At 40.7% G+C, this 25,614-nt stretch overlaps 2 protein-coding genes across 2 annotated transcripts; both read right to left on the bottom strand.

Moving 5' to 3' along the window:
• Positions 1–81: 81 nt before the first annotated feature.
• On the bottom strand, positions 82–21,653 carry LOC129598281 (tubulin-specific chaperone cofactor E-like protein). The gene is made up of 5 exons (XM_055496103.1): positions 20,924–21,653; positions 20,166–20,245; positions 1,085–1,297; positions 492–981; positions 82–341 (listed from the first exon to the last, which is right to left on the bottom strand). Exons 4-5 carry the CDS (start codon positions 972–974, stop codon positions 84–86), a joined length of 741 nt encoding a protein of 246 aa, XP_055352078.1. The 5' UTR covers positions 975–981; positions 1,085–1,297; positions 20,166–20,245; positions 20,924–21,653; the 3' UTR covers positions 82–83.
• On the bottom strand, positions 14,920–17,242 carry LOC129598304 (uncharacterized). Its single transcript, XM_055496142.1, has 4 exons — positions 16,900–17,242; positions 16,588–16,773; positions 15,632–15,760; positions 14,920–15,577 (listed from the first exon to the last, which is right to left on the bottom strand). Exons 1-4 carry the CDS (start codon positions 17,240–17,242, stop codon positions 15,237–15,239), a joined length of 999 nt encoding a protein of 332 aa, XP_055352117.1. The 3' UTR covers positions 14,920–15,236.
• Positions 21,654–25,614: the final 3,961 nt, after the last annotated feature.

The raw sequence follows: 25,614 nt of genomic DNA, 5'->3' as shown, positions 1-25,614 counted from the left end.
TTTATCTACAACAAAACACTTGTCGATTTATCAATCAAACAGCGGGGGAAAAACAAAACAAATTAGCGCAAAATTTCCACCGATCAACCGGTTAATTCCGCGCACAACACAAAAGGCCAAAATCCCGTGATTATCCACGGCAGCGACGTCGTGATTATCGCGGATTCACTTGGGCTGCCGTCGCGGACGTTGAAGGAGTGCACGGCCCGGCGCTCGCCGCGCATCTCCTCCATCCCGACGACGCCGGCCAGCACCGCGTCCAGGTAGAACACCCGGCAGCGCATCCCCGCCCCCTTCTGCAGCTCCTGCCGCAACTGCCCCACCGTCTGCTTCACGTTCACCTATTTATTCACATTTTACTTCAGTTAAATGAATTATTACCATTCTTATTTCATTTAAATGAATTAATACGATTTTTATTTCAATTAAATGAATTATTACCATTTTTATTCCACTTAAATTAATTATCGAACTTTTATTGCTGTTTTCACCTTGAAGGGCCGCCGCTGGACACTGCCGTAGCTGAGCCCGACCTCCACGTACTCCGGCGCCCCCAACTGCACGTCCAGGAGGGGCGCCAGCGGCCCGTAGCGGCCCAGGAGTTCGGTGAAGCGCGGACAGGGCGGCGGGACGTCGGCGCCGTGGAAATGGCGCAGAAAGGCGCGCTCGGCGTCCATCCGCTCCATCGCGTCGACGGGGGTCCCGTTGAGGGAGGATAAGGCGGGGAGACGGGCCAGGACGTGCTGGCGGGTGGTCAAAGTGGGGGAGAAGGGCGCGGATTTGGAGGGGGAAGAGGGCGGGCTACTTCCGGTCAGCGGGGAGTCCGTCCAGAGGGGCGTGTTCAACAGACGGAGGTCCGTCAAGGAGGGGAGGTGCTGCAACTGGTCCAGCGCCGGCCAGGAGGATAATTCCGTGTGGCTGAGGTGCAGTTTGCTCACCGCGGGGAGGCTGTCCCGCAACGCCTCTCCCTCCATATCCTATGTAGGTAATAATAATTATTACTACATATTATTATAACACTCTATTTCTTTAATTTTCTGTTATTAATTTAACGACTTCCGGTCTGTTTTCAATGAATAACTAGAGGTCATTGAGAAGGTTGTGGCTGGCGAAGAGCGTCTGCAGGCCGGGGAAGTTGCGCCCGATGCGGAGTAACTCGCGCCAGGAGGCCAGCTGGTTGCTGTCGATGTGCAGCTCCTTCAGGCCGGGATGCCGGCAACTGGAAGGCGCTGCGTTCTCACTGTCCGCTTTCGCGAAGGGCGCGTACTCGTTCAGACTCAGATGCAGCTCCTCCACACTGCAACACACCACAATCAAAATCCCCATCCAAACAGCAGTCCATTTAATCATCCAGAATACGCTGCAACCGTGGCACGAAAAAGCCAAACAGGGAAGGAATGCGAGCCGGGAAATAAATATTAATTTCCCGGAAATATATATATTATTTTATTTTATTAATATATATTTGCATATACAAGCCCAATGTAGGATTGAATATTGATTTCTGTTTTATTATTATTATTTTTAATAATGATTAGGGAATTAATGTTAGCAAAATTTATTGGAATATGATGAGCTACTGCCCCTCTGTCTAACCATTGCCGCTCTACATTAGTGCTGACTGCACTAATGTAGAGCGGCAATGGTCTAACCGACGAAAATCACATTTCCCTTTGTCTGACCGGCGAAAATCCCTACCCTCGTGTATGGCCGGCGAAAACCACTACCCCTCTGTCTAACTGGCGAAATTCCCTAATCTTGTGTCTGACCGGCGAAAATCTCTACCCCTCTGTCTAACCGACGGAATTTTCTACCTCTCCGTCTATCCGGCAAAAATCCTTATCCTTGTGTCTGACTGGCGGAAACCCTGCTCTGTGTCTGACCGGCAAAAATCCACACCCCTCTGTCTAACCGGCGGAATTTTTTACCTCTCCGTTTATCCGGCGAAAATCCCTACCCTTGTGTCTGACCAGCGAAAATTTCTACCTTTTTGTCTATCCGGCGAAAATCCCTACCCTTTTGTCAGACCGGCGAAAACCCTACTGTGTCTGACCGGCGAAAACCCCTACCCCTCTGTCTAACCGACGGAATTTTATACCTCTCCGTCTATCCGCCGAAAACCCTTACCCTTGTGTCTGACCGGCGGAAACCCTACTCTGTGTCTGACCGGCGAAAATCCCTACCCCTCTGTCTAACCGGCGGAATTTCTTACCTCTCCATTTATTCGGCGAAAATCCCTACCCTTGTGTCTGACCAGCGAAAATTTCTACCTTTTTGTCTATCCGGCAAAAATCCCTATCCTTGTGTCTGACCGGCGGAAACCCATACCCCTCTGTCTATCCCGCGAAAATCCCTATCCCTTTGTCTGACCGGCGAAAACCCTACTCTGTGTCTGTGTTTTTCGCATTTTTCGTACTTCCGCAATATTAATTTCGAAGCACGGTTTTATAAATACTATGTCGTGCTGTTGGCGTTAAAATTAATTAAATACAGTGCTCATGCACCGTATGTTGTTAGTCCGCAAAGTTCCGTTTTTCCGCAATCCTCAATTAATTGCTTCGTTTTGAACATATTTCGTAATTTGAAGGACGATAAAATCGAAAAATCGCAGTCATAGGAACAAACTACATGATTTTAGGAGTTTTTTATGCTATCGTGCGAAAATCAGCACCAAACGGTGTAGGAGGGAGAGGAAGAGAAGAAAACGGCGAAATTAGATTTGTAGTTAGTCATCGGCTTTTGTTTGAAATTTTCGCTTTTCCGCCAATCTGCTTTTAATTTATAAAAGGTAAACCAATCAGCGAAATTCGTTTCGAACGCGTTTCGTAAATCGGAGGTCGAAAAGATTGCAAAACAAAAGTCGTTGAGACAAACTACATTAAATTGAATTAATTAAATTAAATTAAATCGGAAGAAATCATTGAATAACAAAAGTCGTTGAGACAAACTACATTAAATTAAATTAATTTAATTAAATTAAATCGGAAGAAATCGTTTTTAAATCGTTTCATTATTATTAAATTCCTCCTAAATGCAGAAATTTCCCCCCAAAAAAATGAGTTAATGCAGCTTTGTCCGCATGCAAAAATTTTCTTTTGCCGAATTGGCTTTATTTTACAAAATTACCAGAATGGCAAAATTCCCGTCTGAAACAATGATTACTTGTTACACTGTTATTTGTGTACTGAATACTAACATTTGTAAGCTACGGCTTTCCGCATCTCTGTGTTTATCAAAATGAGAGCTCCTGTCCCATATTACACTGCGTTGTTGCACTGCGTGACGTTAGTCCAAAATTTCGCTTTTCCGCCAATCCTCTTTTTGATTTCTAAAGATAAGCCAATCAGCGAAATTCGTTTTGAACGCTTTTCGTAAATCTGATTTTGAGAAGATCGAAAAACAAAAGTCGTTGAGACAAACTACATGATTTTAGGCGTTTTTTAAGCTATCGTGCGAAAATCAGCGTCGGACAGTGTAGGAGGAGATGTTGGATAAAAAAAACGGCGAAGTAGCTTTGTATATATAACCTCACCAACCTCGGCCTCTCCAACGGCCTCGGCCTCGGCCTCGGCCTCCCTCGGCCTCGGCCTCACCAAGCTCAACCTCGGCCTCCGGCCTCGGTTGAGAATTTTTAGAACTGAAAAAAGAAATGTGGTAGTTTTATGAAGATTTAGCTGGTTGAAAACGGAATTTAACTGGTCGCAAAAGCAGTTTGTTTTGAATTATAAAGGTTCCGTTAATTATAACGGAAGGTGTATACATATACCTCTATTTATGGAAGTGCCAACGATAAAACCGTCGTCTGCAAAGAAGGTTGAGCCAAATAACATATTAGCAAAAAATTTTAATAATAACATAACAGCCAAGCACCTCATCATCTGTCTGACAAAAAATTCCATTTTTTGTAAGATCGGCGAAAATCCTTACACCTCCGTCTAACCGTCGGAAATCCCATCCTCTCTGTCTAACCGGCAAAAATCCATGCCCCTGTGTTCTAACAGGCGAAAATCCCTGTACTTCTATGTGACCGGCGAAAATCCCTGTACATACTTCTATCTGACCGGCGAAAATCGCTGTACTTTCATCAGACCGGCGAAAATCCCTGTACTTTCATCAGACCGGCGAAAATCCCTGTACTTCTATCTGACCGGCGAAAATCTCTGTACTTCTATGTGACCGGCGAAAATCTCTGTATTTCTATCTGACCGGCGAAAATCCCTGTACTTCTATCTGACCGGCGAAAATCCCTGTACTTCTATCAGACCGGCGAAAATCCCTGTACTTAGATCTGGCCGGCGAAAATCTCTGTACTTCTATCTGACCGGCGAAAATATCTGTACTTTTATCTGACCGCCGAAAATCCCTGTACTTCTATCTGACCGGCGAAAATCTCTGTAATTCTATCTGACCGGCGAAAATGCCTGTACTTCTACCTGACCGGCGAAAATCCCTTCCCCTCCGTCTCACCGGCAAGAACACCATCGGAAAATATATCTTCCAGTCGGGAAATTGCGAATCACAGGGACATTTATTGTGCTTATCAAATTTCCTTCTCTTTAATAATACTTACTTATGTTAGTTTTTGTATGTACCTTGCCCGTTTCAGTTATCCTTTTCTTTTTTCCGCCAATGAAATCAAAAATTCGTTTGGAACCCGTATCGTAACGCGGAGAGGAAAAATTGAAAAACGAACCCTTTGTTACAAACTACATGATTGTTTTAAGCGTTGTAAAAAATTTTGCTTCGAAGTTGTACCAGAAGTTCCTGTTAAATTACGCCTTTCCGCATATTTTACATTTCCAAAATATTTTACAATTCAGCCGCGCGGTATTATGCGCATACTGGTACATATGGCACATAAAGTATTGTACTACTTGTGTGTTATTAGTCAGCGGTTATGGTTCGATAACTTCCGCATCTCCGCCAATCGTATGGTAATTTTTAATGATCAGCCAATCAGCGAAATTCGGTTTGTTCCTCTTTCGTAATTCGGACAACGAAAAGATCGAAAAACGAAAGGCGTTGAGACAAACTACATGATTTAAAGCGTTTTTTAAGCTATCGTGCAAAAATCAGCGTGGGACAGTGTAGGAGGAGATGTTGGATAAAAAAAACGGCGAAGTAGCTTTGTATATATAACAAGCCCAACCTCGGCCTCCGGCCTCGGTCGGGAAAATGGAGGATTGAGTATTGATTACTGATTTATTATTATAATATAAATTATTAATATTGATTATGGAATTAATGATTAGCAAAATTTATTGGAATATGATGAACTACTACTTCTCTGTCTAACCGGCGAAAACCCTACCCTTGTGTTTGACCGGCGGAAACCCCTACTCCTCTGTCTAACCGGCGCAAATCCTTGCCCCTGTGTCTGACCGCCGAAAATCCCTCCCTCTCCGTCTATCCGGCGAAAATCCCTACCCCTGTGTCTGACAGGCGGAAAACCCTAGTCCTCTGTCTAACCGGTGAAAATCCCTCCCTCTGTCTGACCGGCGAAATTCCCTCCCTCTCCGTCTATCCGACAAAAATCCCCTATCCTTGTGTCTGACCGGCGGAAAACCCTACTCCTCTGTCTAACCGGTGAAAATCCCTCCCTCTCCGTCTATCCGGCGAAAATCCCTACCCCTGTGTCTGACCAGCGAAATTCTCCCTCTCCGTCTATCCGGCGAAAATCCCTATCCTTTTGTCTAACCGAAGGAAACCCCTACCCTTGTGTCTGACCGGCGAAAACCCTATCCCTCTGTCTAACTGGCGAAAATCCCTACCCCTGTGTCTGACCGGCGAAATTCCCTCCCTCTCCGTCTAACCGGCGAAAATCCCTTCTGATTTGTCAAACTGGTGAGGCACCCTCCCCCTCTGTCTGGCCGGCGAAAATCTATAACTCTCGGTTTAACAGGCAAAAATTCCTGCTAATGAAAAGATAAAGAAACGTTGGTGGCAGTTTCGGTAAGGTTCGTTATTATTAACTAATAACTTGTGATAGGCCAACCAGCAAAGTCCGTTTTCGACGTGTTTCGTAATCCAAAGTACGAGATCGTATCCACTTTTTCTATTAATACGTACTCATGGTAGCCGTAACTTAATAATTAACTTTCCCGTTAATTTAAAGCTATCTCTTTACTCTTTGCACTAAGTAAAAATGTTACTCATAAAATATTATGCTATGTGTTAGCAGTTTTTTCGTTTAAAAAGTTACACATTTCCGCTAATCTCCTGTTGATTTGTAATGGTAAGCCAATCAAGGAAATTTATTCTGGACGCGTTTCATAATTTCAAAACTGAAAACATCGAAAACGAAAGTCGTTCAACCAAACTAAACGATTTTAGGTATTTTTATCGTTGAAAATTTAATGTCGAATGGTATAGAACATGTTGGGTAAATAAACCCTGTTAATCAGCGGTTTTCGTTTGAAAAGTTCCGCTTTTCCGCCATTCTTTAATAATTTCTAATGATCTAAATCAAATTCTACCGCTTGCTTTATGGTTATGGCTTTTCGCATTTTGTACTTCTGCAATATTAATTTCAAAGCACGGTTTTATAAATACAGTGTTCATGCAACGTATGTTGTTAGTCAGCGTTTTCGTTCGGAAAGTTTCGCATTTCCGCCGATCCTCAATTAATTTCTAATCCTCAATTAATTTCTTCGTTTTGATCATATTTCGTAATTTGAAGGACGATAAAATTAAAAAAATCGCAGTCGTAGAAACTAACTACATGATTTTAGGAGTTCTTTAAGCTATCTTGCGAAAATCAGCACCGAACGGTGCAGGATGGAGAGGTAGAGAGAAAAACGGCGAAGCTAGCTTTGTAGTCAGTCATCGGTTTTTGTTCGAAATTTGCGATTTTCTGGCAACTTTTTTAATTTCTAAAGATGAGCCAATCAGCGAAGTTATATTGATAATAAATTTTAATTCTGAATATTTTCAAAATCAGTTCTTCTGGCCCATATTAGTATGTTGTTTCCCACACATAACGTGAGTCAGCGGGTTTCGTTCGAAATCTCCGCTTGTCCGCCAATCTTCTTTTAATTCCTCTTTTTGATTTCTAAAGATATTTGTCCGCCAATCCTCTTTTTGATTTCTAAAGATAAGCCAATCAGCGAAATTCGTTTCGAACGCGTTTCGTAAATCGGAGGTCGAAAAGTTAGAAAAACAAAAGTCGTTGAGACAAACTACATGATTTTAGGCGTTTTCTAAGCTATCGTGCGAAAATCAGCGTCGGACGGTGTAGGAGGAGATGTTGGATAAAAAAAACGGCGAAGTAGCTTTGTATATACAAGGCAACTCTCGGCCTCCGGCCTCGGTTTGCAAACGTCGAATTTTAGAAACTCGGAATGGGATTTTGTTATAAACGATTCAGCAAAACCAAAATCTGGATTGCTTATACACTCTGAATATAAAAATATAGCACTCAGGTCTTAGCTGCCAAAAAAAATATCCGTAAAATGAAAGATGAATTGAGCGAGACTGAATTTGTTCATGGTTTTAATAATATAATTAATATAAAAGAAACGAATTTTAAAAATTTTATTTTTATAAAATGCACTTATTACTTTCTGTACTGTAGCCGCTAGATGAAATGGCACCACTATTAGAGCCGGCCGCTGCCTGTCCCCTGTCGGACAGCGCACAAGTTAACAGCAGCGTGTGCGCTGTTTTCCGTACATCAGACTCTGTGGTGCCATTTCATCTAGCGGCTACAGTACTTCATATTTTTACCCCTTTGTCTAACCGGCGAAATTTCTTTCTTCACTGTTTAACGGGCAGTAATGCCTCTCCTTTTGCCTGGCCGGCAGAAATTCCTTCCCCTCTGTCTAACCGGCGAAAATCCCTAATCTTCTGTCTAAGCGGCGAAATTCCCTTCCCCTCTGGCGAAGCGGCAAAAATATTTCTTCTTTTGTCTGGCCGGCGAAAATTCTTTCCCTTTTATTTGGTCGGCATAAATTTCTTCCCCTCTGTCTAGTCGGCGAAAATCCCTCATCCTTTGTCTAACTGGCAAAAGTCCCACCCCCACTGTCTAACCAGCGAACCCCCGCCCACCCTTTTGTCTGATCAGCAAAAATTCCTTTCACTCTGTCTAACTGACGAAATTTTTAAATGAAATTTACGTAAAACGAAAACCTTTTAACCGAACTACTAAATTTAAGCGTTTTTTAAGCTATGGCATTTGGAGAAACGGCGAATGGTCTTGAAGGAGATGTTGTCTAAAGAACCGGGAAAAAAATAAGAAAATAAAATGGAATTCATTAAGCGAAATTAAAATAAAAAAATGCAAAATTCGGTTTCAAAATATAAAAACAAAATGTGAACATGTCGGATTTGCAGTTTGTTACAGTAAATGTGGAATTCCACCTTCCGCACTTTCCACAATGTGTTGGTATTACGGTGTGTTGCCATAATTATGGTTCCGCAATAATAATTGTTTCCGCCCATTCGCCGTTAATACTTTCTGATACAGCCAATAGGCAAAATTCGTTTCCAAAAAGTTTCGTGAATTCTAAAAATGAAATTTACGAAAAACCGAAATCTTTGAACTAAACTACATGAATGTACACGTTTTTTAAGCTATCGTGCGGGTTGAAATGTCGAGTGGTCTAGGAATTGTTTGCCAAAAAACCGAAAAGAAACGGCGGAGTGAGGATTGTCTTTATAATAATAATAATAATAATAAGAAAGTACGGTCCGCGTATTTATACGAACGTAACCCGTAAGCAACGTGGCGAAATCTGAAAGTCCCTAATGTATTGGTATTCCGTACTGTAGGTGTTGCCATAGTTATTCTTTCCGCAATAATAACAGCTGATTCCGCCTATTAGCCGTTAGTACTTTCTGATTAGAAATTGTAGAAAACAGAAAATTAAAGATTTTGTAGAAACTGCAGAAAACAAAATATTAAAAACTTTTAACGAAGAAATATCTAAAAAATTTAGAAACAAAAATCAATCTTTAAACCGTCATTTAATTCGGTTGGAAAATTTTTTTTGCATTTGTCTTATTTTCACGATCACAACAATGTTAGATTAACAATAACCACAGTATATCCGCGCAAATAGATAATGACTGCATAGAAAAAGTAATGTTACAGCTTGAAGAACGCTTGTTTCTTACCGTGTATTCTAGAAAATTTAACATTTTTAAAACATTAGAAACTCTTGAAAACAAAACGAAAACGACGTCTGAAACATATTTTTCTTTGTTCCGGCGTTGTTTAACGCTTGCGCGTGTTGACCACAAAGCGATTTTTTTCGCCAATTTAAATACATTAACTGAAACATTTATATTGCCTAAACATAAGCAAACTTTCAATCAATCAAGTAAGGCAATCCTCGGGCTTCGGCCTCGGCTTGAAAACCATAGAATTTGTAGAAGCTGTAGAAAACAAATGAAATACTGCTAGCGAAGAAATATCTAAAATATTTAGAAACAAAAAATCAATTTTTAAAACATCCATACTGGATAAACTATGAACTGTATCTGGTTGTAAACAAAAGCCGTTATTTAATTGGGCAAGAACGTTTTTATTTTGCTTTGTCTTATTTTCACGATCACAACAATGATGAATTAACAACAACCACAGTATATCCGCCAAAACAGATTATGATTTGGCCTTTTGATAAAAACAATCTTTTGGTGCTGCGTTTTTGTAAATGCTGTTTGACGCGAACTGGCTAATGCAAAGATACTTGTATAATCTACACATGTCGGATTCTCAATGTGTTAATTGTTTCCGCCCATCGTTATCACTGTAAAAGCAGTTTCCAATAATAAGGAATTTTTGATTTTCCAGCCTACGTCCTGGTTACGTACGTGTGTACTGCGCGCAACGTAGTACACAACATCTAACCCATTTTCTGCATGTGCCGCATGTATTTTGCCGTAGCCGTAAACAGAGGCCTTATTTTTCGGATAAAAAGGTCGTGAGAGAACTGAGGTCAGCCGCAATTAGATAAGTTACGCTTATCTTCAGAAGAGGTTTTCGGGCGTTGTGTTCTACGGTTCGCGTTTATACGAACGTAACCCGTAAGCAACGTGGTGAAATCTAAAAATCCCTAATGTGTTGGTATTCCGTACTGTCGGTGTTGCCATAGTTATCTTTCCGCAAATACTAACTGATTCCGCCAATTCGACGTTATTACTTTCTGATTCAGCCAATAGGCGAAATTCGTTCCGACAAAGTTTCGTAAATTGGAAACTAAAAATAACGATAAATGAAAACCGTCTTTAGAATTTAGTTTTTTTGTTATAATTATCACTGTTTATTAATTATTTCTACTTCCTTTTACTGATTTGTTACTGTTTGTGTTGGTTTTTTTGCAAATAAAACTTCTCCATGTTCATTTCAGCTTCCAAGATGATGTCTTTGATTAAGGTATCCCTCAATAAGATTGTTTCGAAAAATGTTTATACTGATAACAGAATGTAGAATTCTCCGCCTGTCAACATCTTCTGAAAAAAGATACTGCAGCGTTTTTCACGAGCTTTCACCGAACATTCAAAGGACTAAGTAGTGCCAGACCCAGTCGACTTCTTTACGCGTTCTCTCTGTCCCTTTATCCAACTTGAGGTACAAAAATCTCATTAGCAGACCTTCGGCCAGTGGACTTGGAGACGGTGGCCAGTCACTGCCAGTCACTAGATCAGCCTCTTACTTCTGATCGAGACGGACAGCGTGCATTGTTAATACTCGTGCGTAAGATGCTCCCTCAAAGTTGTGTGGACAGTAAGACATCACGTTAGCGCTAAGCTCATCGCATACAGGTTCAATGTGCGTGTTAATTTTGCCACCGTCATAAAAGTTCATTTGCTCGAGGTGCTCAGTTTACATAAGGATTGAAGTTATTCGCCTACGCTAAAGAGTAGGTTCACTGAAAAGCATTATATATATCTTTACTATGGTAGTGCCCAGCTAATCGAAATTTGTTTTTGCACATTTAACGCTGGTGTTGATCAATCTCTTGCAGTAATTTTGTTGTTTCCGTATTGCCGTTATCATATCCTCCGCTGCTCCTGTATAGCTAACTGTATTTGTAACTGAACAGGTGACAAATACCAGAGAATAATGCAGTATATGTTTTTACAGCTTTCTAAAGTTTTAGTGTACAGTAGTAAAGTATTTGTACTAAAAATTGTAGACGTGGCTTTTTAAAAGATTGTTACCGTACTCCTCTTTCGGCATATGAATAACGCAGCATGGCCTAAAGTTTTGCCGAAAACTATATGTTTCTGTTGCTTCATCAGTTAAGAAACCAGTTACTCTGCCGAAATACTCATATGCCAGATTGTCTAGCAGACGCAATGTTTTCAAAAATCATCGAGAAACAGCAATTGTTTGCGTATTTAAATGTCAAATAAATGATTTTTTTGTCATCGATAGCTATAATTTAAACTATTAAACGTATTTGGGCGAAACTTTAGATTTTCCATCCTACGTCCTGGTTATGTACGTGTGTATTGCGCGGACCGTAGTACACAACGTCTGACCTATTTTATGCATATCCCGCATGTATTTTGCCATAGCCGTAAACAAAGGCCTTATCTTGCGGATAATAAGATCGTGAGAGAACCGAGGTCAGGCGCAATTAGATAAGTTACGCCTATCTTGGGAAGAGGTTTTCGGGCGGGAGGTTGTGTACTACGGTCAAGGTATATATACGAACGTAACCTGTAAGCGTCTTACGGTTAGCAACGTGGTGAAATCTAAAAGTCCCTAATGTGTTGGTATTCCGTACCGTAGGTGTTGCCATTGTTACTTATTCTTTCCGCAATAATAACTTCCGCCTATTCGCCGTTAGTACTTTCTGATTCAGCCAATAAGCGAAATTCGTTCCGAAAAAGTTTCGTAAATTTGGAAGCGAAAATAGCGATAAACGAAAACCGTCTTGCCACCCTACGGGAATTTAGACGCTTTTTAAGCTATTGTCGAAAAATCTACGTCGAACGGTGTAGGAGGAGATGTTGGGAAAAAAAACGGCGGAGTGAGGAATTGTCTTTATAACAAGGCAATCCTCGGCCTCCGGCCTCGGCTTGCAAAACGTAGAACTTGTAGAAACTGTAGAAAGAAGAAAATTAAAGAATTTCTAGAAACTGTGGAAAACAAAATATTAAATACTTCTAGCGAAAAAGTATCTAAAATATTTAAAAACAAAATCAATCTTAAAAGTACCGGATAAACTATGTTTACCGCAGCCGTCGTAATTACTTTTGTTGCAAAAAATGAACGTTTATTTATTTTGGCTGGAACATTTTTTGTTTGAATTTGTATTATTTTTACGAACACAACAATTTTGGATTATCAACTACTATAGTACATTTGCGCAAACAGATAATGACTGCCTAGTGAAAGTACTGGTACAGTTTGGCGAACACTTCTTTCCTACCGCTTAATCTAGAAAAGTCATAATCTCAAGAACATTAGCTAGTTCTTGAAAACAAAACGAAAACGATGTTCGAAACATATTTTCTTAATTTCGGCGTTGGGTTAAGGCTACCGAGTGTTGGCCACAAAACGGTTCTTTTCGGCGATATAAATACATTAACTAAGATATTTATGTTGCCTAAACTTAACAGATTTAACGCTGGTGTTTATCAAATTTGTGCAGTAATTTTGTTGTTTCCGTATTGCCGTTACTTATGTTCCGCTAATTTAATGGAAAATTGTAAAGTAAGTGTACTAAAAATTGCAGATGTGACCTTTTTAAAAATTCTTGCCGTACTCCTCTTTCGGCATACGAACAACTCGGCATGACCTAAAGTTTTGCCGAAAATTTTGTGTTTCCTGTGCCGCATTAGCAAGGATACTAATTAATCTGCCGAAATATCAGTACGCCAGATTGCCTAGCAGACGTAATGTTCTCAGAAGTTATCAAGAAACAGGAATTGCTTGCTTATTTAGAAGATTTTTTTGTAATCGATAGCTATAATTTAAACTACTGAATGTTTATGGGCGAAACTTCCGTAAGGACATTTTTGTGCATTTTCGAATTGTATCAGATCGCTCTTATAAAAGCTATCTTTTAATGCTGCATTTTTGTAAATTCATTATTTTTTTTATTATCATTAGCTATAATTTAAACTGGTAAAGGTTTTTGGGCGAAATTTCCGTAAGGTTTTTTTGTGTATTTTTGAATGTACGATGTACGTACGATGTAGTGTATGTACAATTTCATTAATTTCATGTGGAAATGCAGGCCTTTGCTTCAATTTCGTAAATTTATTATTTTTTTTATTATCGTTAGCTATTATTTGAATTGCTAAAGGTTTTTGGGCAAAATTTCCGTAATGTTTTTTTGTGTATTTTCGAATACAAAGATACTTGTAAAATACAAAGATACTTGTACAAATGCAAAAATACTTGTACAATCTGAACATGTCGGATTCTCATTGTGTTAATTGTTTCCGCCCATCGTTATCACTGCAACAGTACTTTCCAATAATAAGGAATTTTAGATTTTCCTGCCAATGTCCTGGTTACGTACGTGTGTATTGCGCGCACCGTAGTACACAACATCTGACCCATTTTCTGCATGTGCCGCATGTATTTTGCCGTAGCCGTAAACAAAGGCCTTATTTTCGGATAATGAGGTCGTGAGGTAACTGATGCCAGCCGCAATTAGATAAGTCCCTAATGTGTTGGTATTCCGTACTGTCGGTGTTGCCATAGTTATTCTTCCCGCCATAATAACAGATTCCACCTATTCGCCGTTAGTACTTTCTGATTCAGCCAATAGGCGAAATTCGTTCCGAAAAAGTTTCGTAAATTTGAAAGCGAAAATAACGATAAACGAAAACCGTCTTGCCACCCTACAGGAATTTAGACGTTTTTTAAGCTATCGTGGAAAAATCTACGTCGAACGGTGTAGGAGGAGATGTTGGGGAAAAAAACGGCGGAGTAGAAATTGTCTTTACAAGGCAACCCTCGGCCTCCGGCCTCGGCTTGCATTCACGGCGAATTTGTAGAAACTGTAGTTGAGTTTGTAGAATTTGTAATAGTGATGTTTTGTAAGACTGGCTGTTTGCTGTGGTTAAATAAAACTTTGTTAACCACACCCAACCCTTGCCACGTGGAACCCGCCAGCTGGTAAGGGTCAAAAATTTTAAGAAATTTTCGTATTACCAAATAAAAAAATGGAATATATTATATAAAAATCTGGTTTGTTGAACTCTGAAAGTAAGTTAAAAATTTCGATGTATTTGATAACTAAAATTATAAACTTAAATTCACAATGACTTCCGTACAGTAGAGAAAATTGTAAGTATTAAGTTTTAAAGCTTTATATTAAGTAAAAGCTATGAAAGCCATACGGACAGCTTAGTAACTTGTTCGCTTTTGCTGACCTTACGGTTGCAAAAGTTCTCGTTACGGCTTACTTCTGCAAGTTGCTTATGCAGTCCGTTGCTGGCGTACGCAGTTTGTGGATGTAAATTAGCGACACGTGCAGCTCAGTGACTTGCTTCTTTCTGGTTTCCTTACGGATTGCAGAGGGGGAGCTCTCCTTACGGATTACTTTAGCAAGTCACTTGCTCACGCGGCACCAATTTAGCATCGTTAAAAAAATCTTAATAGCTTTTGTTATCGTTGTTCTTTTAATTTTAAGTACCGAGATACCTCACAGATGATTGACCTAACTTTTTTTAAATCTTTATAAAGAAAACGTGCTACGGACCGCATAGTTACTTGCTCGGTTCTGGTCTCCTTACGGATTGCAGATGAAGTTAACCTTTATACGGATAATTTTCTCATGTAACTTGTACAGTCCGTAGCGCTTGTGCGTGTTTTTGTATGCAAACTACCATACGCGCTGCTTAATAACTTGCCTGTTTCTGGTTCCCTTACGGGTTGCAGAGAGAAGTTCTCCTTACGGATTTCTTCAGCAAGTTATTTACACAACTCGCACTGATAATTTACTGTTGTAAAAATTTTATTGTTATTGGACAGCGTTTTAGTTATATTATTACCGTATTTTCTGTGTAATTACATCATCTTAATTATTTGGTGTCAGTTCTTATATTCTAACCACTACAGCATATTAATTTTTTTCATCGCATTCGCTTTTATTCACTCTCTACTAGAAGTTCATGAAAAACCACATTCCGAGTTCTTAAGGGATAGACAGAATTAGCTTGTTCTTCAGTCAGTAAAATCAAAATGTCGTTTCTGTGCCGAACTCTGCTAAGACCTACATAAAGCTGTCCATGGGCAAACGGCGCATCACGTAAGTCTAACACACACTTCATAAGGGTTGCTCCCTGGGCTCTGTTAAATGTTCTTGCGTAAGACGGACGGATAGGGAATTGTCTCGTTTCATCTGAAAATTCTTGCGCTCTATTTTAAGTGTGAACTGAATCCTGGGAATGTACACAACCTTTCCTGTTGCAACAACTCTGGCTGTTAAAACGTTTCTGGTAAATTTCAAAACGATGATTTTAGCGTTGTTCAGTAGCCCATCCTCTGGAGATATGTTGCGTAACAAATAGCACTCCATTCCTTCTTTAACTTTTAGCTCATGGGGAGGAACATTGTTTTCATTTAATGAGTGCAAGAAATCTTCGTTGAGGCCATCGTCAAAGTGATCTGCCAAAATAATCAGATTAGCTGAGTTCACTGATAAATTGTTAAGTTACTGACTAGAAGATCCGTCAGTTGAGTCAAGCTCATCGTAGCTGAGCAGAGTCCCAGCGCGGCCTGGCAGATCATTAAATATGTCATCATTCAGACTGTCCACCTGATAGTTCCGTAGCGACAATATTGCTGTATCTTAAACGCATCTGCCCGGTTCTTTTAGATCAGGATAAGCAAATTTTTTAGCATCTTCAAGCGATGTCGTGTAGTTAAGGTAGTCAGGTAGATGAACGTAGCCTTCCTCGTCTTCTTGCAAAGTTCCGTCGCCTACCTTATCTAACAACCTGCAACAGTAAACATGGCAGAAGGCCGCTGAAATTTAAGTCACGTTGGGTTACCTGGCATATTCGGGGTCACTCCGTCTTACAGACATTTTCAACGAAAACGTTTGAAATAGTTTCCACAGTTTTGAACTTTTAATACTGGCGGCAACTATCTGGTCTTTGGATCCGTACGGTATAACTGGCGGACTTTGCCGGAAGTCGCCAATCCCAATAAATAATATACCCCCGCACACTTCTGGAGTACGACGCACCTTTCTTAGCATTTCGTCAACAGCATGAAAATTTTTCTTGTGCGTCATAACAAACTCATCCCAAATCAGCACAGAAGCTTCGCGCAACAAATCTGCTCTTTGTGATTTTACTGGTACGTTGCATTCAATTTTTTCTGCTGCGTCTGTTTCCACTGGTATCTGTAGAGTTGAATGTGCCGTTCTGCCACCTTCATAATTCGATGCTGCTATAGCAGTACTGGCACAACCCGTGTTCTGCTACTAATGTTTCGCGCTTCAATAAAAATAATGTTGCGTTCACAAAAGCAAAAGCTGAGCTCGCAAGCAAAGAGCTATTCTTTTTTCTGCACGGACGAAGCTTACTATGCATTTCACCAAGAACGTTTTTCCAGTTCCTGTAGTAAAGATAATTAGACAATAAAGCAGTTAATAAAAAACACAAACTGACCTGCAGCGCCATTTATATAGATCAATCCACCTTTCTTGCTCTGAATTTTTTCAACGATGAAATCGTAGATCTTTCGTTGATCCTTGTTCAGCTGCCCTAACATAGCTTGGTGGACGCTCTCTGTGTCTTTCGCATCATATCGTGCCAGTTCTCTCTCGACCAATGTATTCTCGTTGAGCGGTTCAACTAATCCATAATCGTTCATACTTTTTCCTGCGGCTTCGAATCTGGAAAAAAGATCTGACAGAAGTTTCTTCTCTGACTCTCATTCTGTAAGTTTGTCGTAAATTCGATAATCTTCCGACATCTGACTTTTGAAAGCGTCATACAGCGAAGGCCCTGGTGCACCTTCTGTTATTAACAGAAAGAACAGAATTCGTAGTTGGCACGGAATACAAAATTGAGCAACCGCTTCTTCCATACAGAGCTTACTCTCAGTTGAGTCATTGAACAGTCCCAGCTTAGTGGCAGCTTCTGCAGAAGATTCGCACACTCGACCCTCTACTGTTTTAAGTTCTTCAAATGATCGACACGGTACATGTTTCAAAAGCAGTCGCAGATACCACACATCTCCAGCTTGAGGCCGTTTAAGCGCCAGACGTGGCACATGAACCGTTTTCCGTGGATAAACGTAGTAAAACTTCCCATCGGACATCTTACATTCAAACACGTTTTCAGCCGATTGTGGTTTTTTCGTGTTGGCAGTGTATTCTGAATAAAATTCGATGTACTTTAGAGCATCAAAATCAGCACCTGCTGGTCTCTGAAAATATTTCTCCAAAGGTGACAGCTGCTTCACTTTTTCTGCTTTTTCTAACTTTTTTTGCTTCGGACTGTATACGATATAGTTCCGATCGGGCAGATGGACAGGGTACTGCTCAACGGATGGGATTTTTCTGGTTGTTTCGTATTCAAAGAGCCGCCAAATTGCCTCTGACGCCGATATATATCGAGCATTTAAATATTCCGTTATTTCATCTCCATTCGACATTTTTACGTTGGCATAATCAGGACCTTTGTAAAAGTACTTGTAAAGGTACCTTCTTATCCGTACTGAATGGGAGATCTCAACGTTAATATGACAATCATATTTACGGAGCAGATGCGGATTATATGGCACAACGCAACAATCAGCGTCGCTACGCCTTCGTTAATGTGGAAAACCAGAATCGTCAACATATGTGTGGCTGTTCAGTGGCTTTGGATAAAAGGCCACACACGTTTTATTGTGTACGTGGCCATTTGCATCCGGTACATTGAGATGACCTTTTCTTCGAAAGCACCGATCCTCAACATGCCGGTGAATCATGCGCTTTTCGACTGCCTGCTTCAATTCTGGATCGTTTACTGGAAGTTCGGCGGAAATCACCTTGTTGATTTCCTCGTCTGTGTGCGGTTCTTTAGCCATTTTGACGGCAATATGCGCGTGAGGCAACCCTCGTTTTTGAAACTCAATAACGTGAATACGGTAAATAATTGACCCGCCTCCAAAGGCACGTTCCAAATCAGCGAATATTTCTTGCAGTCTCGCCTTGAAGACCCTTGCTACAATGTCAGGCCTATCAGAGGCATCTTGATGAGGTTTCAATTGCGATGTAATCTCAGGCCACTTCGGATTGCACGTAACTGTTATAAAATACGTCGGTTTACCAAATTTCGCTACAATTGCAAGAGCATCTGCAGTGTTCTCCTGCATATTGCGCTTGGAGTGCAGATGACTCGATGGTAAAAACGTTCGCCCAACATCATCATCATTGGCAATTGACTCAAAGTTCTTTGCGCTGACAAATTTTCTGTTGGGTTAAGCGATGAAACCCTAATCGAGGTTCTTCGATTGCACTGAACGAATCAACTGAATACTCGTTAAATAACGGACCAAAATAGTGTAGCGGTTCATGTCTCAAAATCATCTGTCGACAGTATTTAAGCTGTGTAATATTAGCGGTTATTTTCATATTAATATCCCATCCCAAAGTTCCAGAAGGATACAATAAAACGTATTGAAGTGGAAAATACATGGCGTTCGAGGTTTCGATGAAGGTCGGCTCAGCATTAGTATTCTTCCAGCAAACTACTGAACGTTGTTGCGTGTCACCGCTCGTATCGTCGCATATAATAGATTCTTATCGCAACACAAAATGGACCTACGATAGACGGTACGATATACGGTAGGCTCTTTCACGTCATCACGGCGTACCCTTACCGGACCGTTTAACGGTAGGATTGACGGTAGAAGGCTGAGATATCGTAATGACTACCGTTGACATCTGCGATATAGCAACCACCCTCACTGGCAGTGGCATGAAGCACAACGTGTGCAGCTGCCAAATCATGAAACTTTAAAATTCTTCTGGTAGATTTTAATTGTTCTTGATTCATCAGAAAAGGATATAAGAAGAAAGATAAAATTCTAAGGAATTTTTTGATACCAAGCAAGTGCAGTTTATCTGAAAACGAACTATTCTGCAGCCATGTGAATTTAGCATGCAAAGCTTACGGAGCCGTTGGAGTACTCTGCGCGAGCTGTTATTAAAACTCCATAGGCGCCTGTGTTAAAATCTAAATGCTCGTAGAAAGATTCATGGGCTGTTAAATCTGGCCGTTTTGGTATCGAAAAATAGCTTAGCATTTTAGTTTTCATCGAGTTTTAACCTGAACGATTGTTACCATCTGCCAAAGTCTTAAAACCGATTTGAACCGCAGCATACTTCACGTCAGAGGCAGGATTGGACCGTATCGTTTACCGTCTGCGCGTTGCGATCACTCCAACTTATCAACGGTACGGTCACGATACGGTGTCCCACCGTATCGTATACCGGACCGTATATCGCGACTGTCGGGCGATAATAATCTAATGGCCGCGATTTCTCGTTTTGCTGAGACGGTTAACTCCATTCGTATCTGTTGGGAAGAATCTTGTGACATGCGCTTAAATTTGCCCCAGAAATAGTTGTTCTCTTCAAGGATTGAGCGAATGGATTCGACTAAATTTTCGCTTAATTTTTCTTCTTGGGCAGCGGTCTTCGGTACGCTGGCATCGCTAACAAACCATCTCAAAGGACCGGTACTATCAGATCCTACAGCATAAAGTGAGCAAAAAGCAATTAACAGAAAAAAAAATCCACAAATTTTTAAACATCAAATGATTTAAACACTACCGTTAAGCATTCGGTGATACGTGCACCCATGCAGAATCAGGTTTGATGGACCTCCTGTCTGTTTGATGAATTCCCCGGAAGTACCAATGGCAGAGAATGCAAAAAGATTATTATACGCTCGACTTCGGTTACAGAGCTCTGGGTTTTCTTTGTAAAGGGCTTGGAACGCTACTGGTACGTGCGGTAAATCAATAACTACACCAAAGTGATTTTGCATCTGTATTGAAAAGCATTGCTCCGCATCGATCGCAGGGCCTCATGGTTAACTGCAGGAATAAAGATTTTGTGATGGCTGTATTACCTATACAACGTTATGATAAATTACTTTTTTCAACTGAGGAAGAATATTTTTGAGCGGTTTGGCCTTTTCTGCTCGTTTCAGGCGTTTTGCCGCTGGCTCTGGGGATGCCTTTCTCTTACTCTTTGCATTCTCATATTTTTCTTTGTTTTTTGCTCTGGCTCGCTGTGGACGGCCTTGCTTTTCTTTTCTTGGCAGGCATCTACAAAATTCTTGATATCTACAATTTTTTTAAAAAATAATTAATTTGTTTTTCTAAATTACTTTACTTAGTTTATTATTATAAAGGGGATAATTTATCATGTTTCGTAATAATAAATTAATAAAAAGTATGAAATATAATAAATAATAAAACATAATTTAATGAAATATAAAATTTATATATGTAATGAAATATATATAATATTTAAATAAGTTACAGATTCCGGTTAAGGACAATAAAATGGGTGTTTGTAATAACTGCAAACAGGGTGTTGTAGCTAAATTATTTGCTTAAAGAGATGCCCATGTTTAATGGGCTGCTAATGCGGGTAGCTTAAAAAAACGGGGCTATTGCGATTTCCCATAAATAAAAATAAAATAAATTCTTATTTACATTGTTTAATTATAATTTATAATTTGAGACATTTATGAATATAATTGTTAATATGATAATATAAATAAAAATAATTAATAATATTATTAAGTCATAAATAAATATGGACGAATTTATTTATATTAGGATAGTATTATAATATTATTTACTTGTAATATATTTATTTATATTTTAACTTATTTATATTATTATGGTAATATAAATAATAATAATTAATAATTTTAAAAAAGTTATAAGTAAATATGAAATATTTTTATTATAATATAATGACGCAGCCATCGGTACCGAGTTACGGAATATTGTTTTAGCTGATCAGCATAGAAATCCAGGGTGGAAACGCGGCATCCGTTCAGGAAACAGCATAAAATTAATAAGCATTATAAGCAATCGAAAAAATCGAATCACTAAAGAAATTTCAGCGGAACGGCTTCAATTACTCCATTCGGTACTATCTCAGCAAAGCTCAATCGATAACCTTGCCAAAATTCAACAGGATGCCCGCATGAAAGTGATGCGGATAAACTATGCTGATTTGGTCGTTTTTCTGTATATTTTCAATTAACTTCGCGCAAATTCGAGTGTTGCTATTATGCAGTTAGTTGGTCGCTCTCTAAATCGCATCCCAGGTATGCGCTCAGATACGGACGCTTCATCGCTTGCGCACATTTTAACAGCACTTTGCAGAACGTCCAATTTTCCAACGGAGCTGTCGCGAAATCCGATCGACTTCGACCATTGAATTTCTAGCCAACTGGGCTTTTAATTGAAGGAGAAAAATATAATAGCACAGATTTTTTAAAAGCCGTTAGTTTCGAAAATCGTGCAGAATAAACGAATCCAGAATGCGCACGTTCGCATTCTGACCGCATCACTTTCGTGTGGGATATGTCATCCACCTACAGAACAAATTCGATTCGATTGAACGTTAATCAGATGCAATGTGGACAGGATGATCTGTTAACTTTATTGCAACGGTACACAGTGAAAAGCATATCTGATGACTATTCGCCCAGACTGTTCGCGCAGCACCTGTGGAAATTATTGTGTTAAAATTTTCTGCTGTATTAGTTGCTAAGGGTATGCATGGTTAGTTTGTTGACACGTAAATACAGCAAGGTACCGTTAAGCGAGCGAGCGTTAACGTAAGGGAATAATATTTGTTTCCGCCCATCCGCCTGTTCGCCAATAGGCGAAATTTAAATCGAAAAAGTTTGGTAATTTTGGGCGTGAAATGTAAGCAGAACAAAAACCTTAATGGCACCCTTCGGGAATTTACGGAGTTTTTAAGCTATCGTGTATGCAGATCTGTCGAAGGGTTTGGGAGGAGATGTTGGGTAAAAAAGGCGAAAAAAACGGCGGAGTAGGAATTGTACATACAAGGCAACCCTCGGCCTCCGGCCTCGGTTTGCAAACGTCGAATTTTAGAAACTCGGAATGGGATTTTGTTATAAACGATTCAGCAAAACCAAAATCTGGATTGCTCATAAACTCTGAATATAAAAATACAGCACTCAGGTCAAAAGCTGCCAAAAAAAATATCCGTAAAATGAAAGATGAATTGAGCGAGACTGAATTTTGTTCATGGTTTTAATAATATAATTAATATAGAAGAAACGAATTTTAAAAATTTTATTTTTATAAAATGCAGTTATTACTTTCTGTACTTCATATTTTTACCTCTTTGTCTAACCGGCGAAATTCCCTTCTTCACTGTTTAACTGGCAGTAATGCCTCTCCTTTTGCCTGGCCGGCGAAAATTCTTCCCTCTTTTTCTGATCGGCAAGCTTTTTCTTTCTTTTTTACCGGCGAAAATCCCCAGCCTTCTGTCTGAGTGGCGTAATTCCCTTCACGTTCGAACCGGCAAAAATCTTATTCCTTTGTCTGGCCGGCGAAAACTCTTCCCCTTTTGTCTGATCAGCAAACATTTTTTCTCTCTATCTTACCGGCGAAAATCCCTAATTTTCTGTCTAAGCGGCGAAATTTTTCCCCTAGCTAACCACCAAAAGTCTCTCTACTTTTGTCTGGCCGGCGAAAATTCTTCCCTCTTTGTCTGATTGGCAGAAATTCCTTCCCCTCTGTCTAACCGGCGAAAATCCCTAATCTTCTGTCTAAGCGGCGAAATTCCCTTCCCCACTGGCGAACCGGCAAAAATATTTCTTCTTTTGTCTGGCCGGCGAAAATTCTTTCCCTTTTATCTGGTCGGCATAAATTTCTTCCCCTCTGTCTAGTCGGCGAAAATCCCTCATCCTTTGTCTAACTGGCAAAAGTCCCACCCCAACTGTCTAACCAGCGAACCCCCGCCCACCCTTTTGTCTGATCAGCAAAAATTCCTTTCACTCTGTCTAACTGACGAAATTCGTTTCCAAAAAGTTTCGTAATTCTAAAAATGAAATTTACGAAAAACCAAAATCTTTGAACCAAACTACATGAATTTACACGTTTTTTAAGCTATCGTGCGGGTTGAAATGTCGAATGGTCTAGGAATTGTTTGCCAAAAAAACCGAAAAGAAACGGCGGAGTGAGGATTGTAATTATAATAATAATAATAATAATAATAATAATAAAGTACGGTCCGCGTATTTATACGAACGTAACCCGTAAGCAACGTGGCGAAATCTAAAAGCCCCTAATGTGTTGGTATTCCGTACTGTAGGTGTTGCCATAGTTATTCTTTCCGCAAATAATAACTGATTCCGCCTATTCGCCGTTAGTACTTTCTGATTCAGCCAATAAGCGAAATTCGTTCCGAAAAAGTTTCGTAAATTTGGAAGCGAAAATAGCGATAAACGAAAACCGTCTTGCCACCCTACAGGAATTTAGACGTTTTTTAAGCTATCGTCGAAAAATCTACGTCGAACAGTGTAGGAGGAGATGTTGGGTAAAAAAAAACGGCGGTGTAGGAAAACAACGGTCCGCGTATTTATACGAACGTAACCCGTAAGCAATGTGGTGAAATCTAAAAGTCCCTAATGTATTGGTATTCCTTACTGTAGGTGTTGCCATAGTTATTCTTTCCGCAATAATAACAGCTGATTCCGCCTATTCGCCGGCCGTTAGTACTTTCTGATTCAGCCAATAAGCGAAATTCGTTCCGAAAAAGTTTCGTAAATTTGGAAGCGAAAATAACGATAAACGAAAACCGTCTTGCCACCCTACGGGAATTTATACGCTTTTTAAGTTATCGGCGAAAAATCTACGTCGAACGGTGTAGGAGGAGATGTTGGGAAAAGGAAACGGCGGAGTAGGAATTGTACATATAATAATAATAATAATATTTATAATATACATTTCATTTGAATTATGTAATTCAGAGGCCGGCAAGTGATGAGCTCTGCACATAACAAACCTTGCCAAATAAAGCCGTCGTATTTTATAAAAATTAACAAATAATTTTAAAAATCGTCGTTTAAAATTGTTAAAAAAAAATAAAATATCTGCAAAAAAATATTGTGGAGGCTGTACACTACAGCTAGGCCAGTTAATCGATCGGCAGCGAACGCCAAGTATCGGCTAACGACGACGACCGGACAGTGAGATTTGTCCTGGAAGCAGAAATGTGCGTGGATCGATGCTGACGCAGATTCCCCTGCGTACGTGGAGGGTCGGGCTAAAGTGTTAATCGCCGGCAGCCGCGACTCCGACACTGCCGCACTGTCAACGCCAGGCATTCTTCCCGCTGAACGGCTGAAGACAGGCCAAGTTGGGGACAAGTGATTAAAGGACTTACTGCGGCAGCGAGTCCAGCAGCGCCAGTGCCACCCTTGCATCGATGCGGCTGCCGTTGAGGATCAGCCGGCGCAGCTGTGGGGCGGACGAAAGGAGACGTTCGTTATGCCGGCAGCTGGCGGACTGCAAAGGGCACAAGGGGCACCCCTCCGCGCCCGCGCCCTGACGTCGGTCACCTGTAGTCCGTCCAGCGGGTTAAAACTCAAATTCAGCGACTCCAGGTGGTGCGTGTGGTGCAGCAGCGGGAAAATCTGCGGAAGACTCATTAGCTGACACAGGAGAAGTATTTTAAGGAGTGTAATTGATAGTGGCTAAAAGTGCTTAGTAAGTAAGTACTTAATTGTCGGCCGGGGAGTCATCTTTTTAGCAATTTACCGCATCCGAGTATGTGTTCCTTTTCTACACCAGCGTTTCTGTTTTAATATCGCACAACCCGGACCTAACTTACCGGATGAGATTGAACAGGAGACCCTGTGGCGACTCAAGCACCCCGTGGACGTCATCCTAGTCGGAATAGGACCCCCGGACAGATTTTTGCATTTCTTTTAGCATTTTTTCCTAACAAACGGAATTGTATTTTTTCTAGTTCGATCTCTTTAACAGATCTGTTTTGTACCCCTTCTTGCTCACTGGAATTGTGATTAAACTTTATTTCACATTTTTCTTTCGTGCTGTATAACTCATCACATTTTCTTTTCACATTGTTCTCCGATGCCAACCGACGCAAAAAGCCAGCCAACAGATGCATCACCGGTCCAAGAAAACGCCCGAGCGACTTCCGGATTTCCCGGCCGTGAACTGCTTGCCTCTCATGGGTTCGGAAGTGAAGTATGGGACGGTCAACCAGACACCGGACTCCCGCTGCTGAGGACGCGTACCTTCGACCCTACATGGGTCCAACCGGAGAGTTGTGCGATACTGGTGCGGTATCGAGTCGGAGCATCCTTCTCAGGAGCTCAGATTCCCGCCCAGAGGCATATTAGGCATACGAGCCTGCGCGTGGTGCTCCGCCCACACAGGGCGCACTTGCACTTACTTGCATGCCGCATCGCCTCTCTCTTGTGCTGCTGCACTGCACTCACTCATCTGCTGAAGCGGATATATGCAGCGCATACACTGAGCGGCACTGCTCTCTCGTCCCTCTCTCGCAGCACCAATCAGCGTTCATACGCTCGCGTTGGATCGAGTCCAGTCTGCGCCTCACACAGCTGATATGTCCCGATCGCATCACGCACGTGCTTGTCGCCAGC

The sequence above is a fragment of the Paramacrobiotus metropolitanus genome, unplaced genomic scaffold (assembly GCF_019649055.1).
Source record: "Paramacrobiotus metropolitanus isolate TYO unplaced genomic scaffold, Prichtersi_v1.0 Parri_scaffold0000119, whole genome shotgun sequence".
Lineage (NCBI taxonomy): Eukaryota > Metazoa > Tardigrada > Eutardigrada > Parachela > Macrobiotidae > Paramacrobiotus > Paramacrobiotus metropolitanus.
This window is presented reverse-complemented; position numbering and strand designations above follow the sequence as displayed.

What these genes read in the sequence shown, in the direction of transcription:
- LOC129598281 (XM_055496103.1), bottom strand. Translation starts at nt 974, where the DNA reads ATGGAGGGAGAGGCGTTGCGGGACAGCCTCCCCGCGGTGAGCAAACTG. An exon ending in TCCAGCGGCGGCCCTTCAAG is followed by an intron (nt 342 to 491) that starts GTGAAAACAGCA and finishes GTGAATAAATAG; the next exon opens with GTGAACGTGAAGCAGACGGT.
- LOC129598304 (XM_055496142.1), bottom strand. Translation starts at nt 17,242, where the DNA reads ATGTCCGATGGGAAGTTTTACTACGTTTATCCACGGAAAACGGTTCAT. An exon ending in GCTGTATGACGCTTTCAAAA is followed by an intron (nt 16,774 to 16,899) that starts GTCAGATGTCGG and finishes ATTATGGATTAG; the next exon opens with TTGAACCGCTCAACGAGAAT. An exon ending in CTCAACTGACGGATCTTCTA is followed by an intron (nt 15,578 to 15,631) that starts GTCAGTAACTTA and finishes TTATTTTGGCAG; the next exon opens with ATCACTTTGACGATGGCCTC.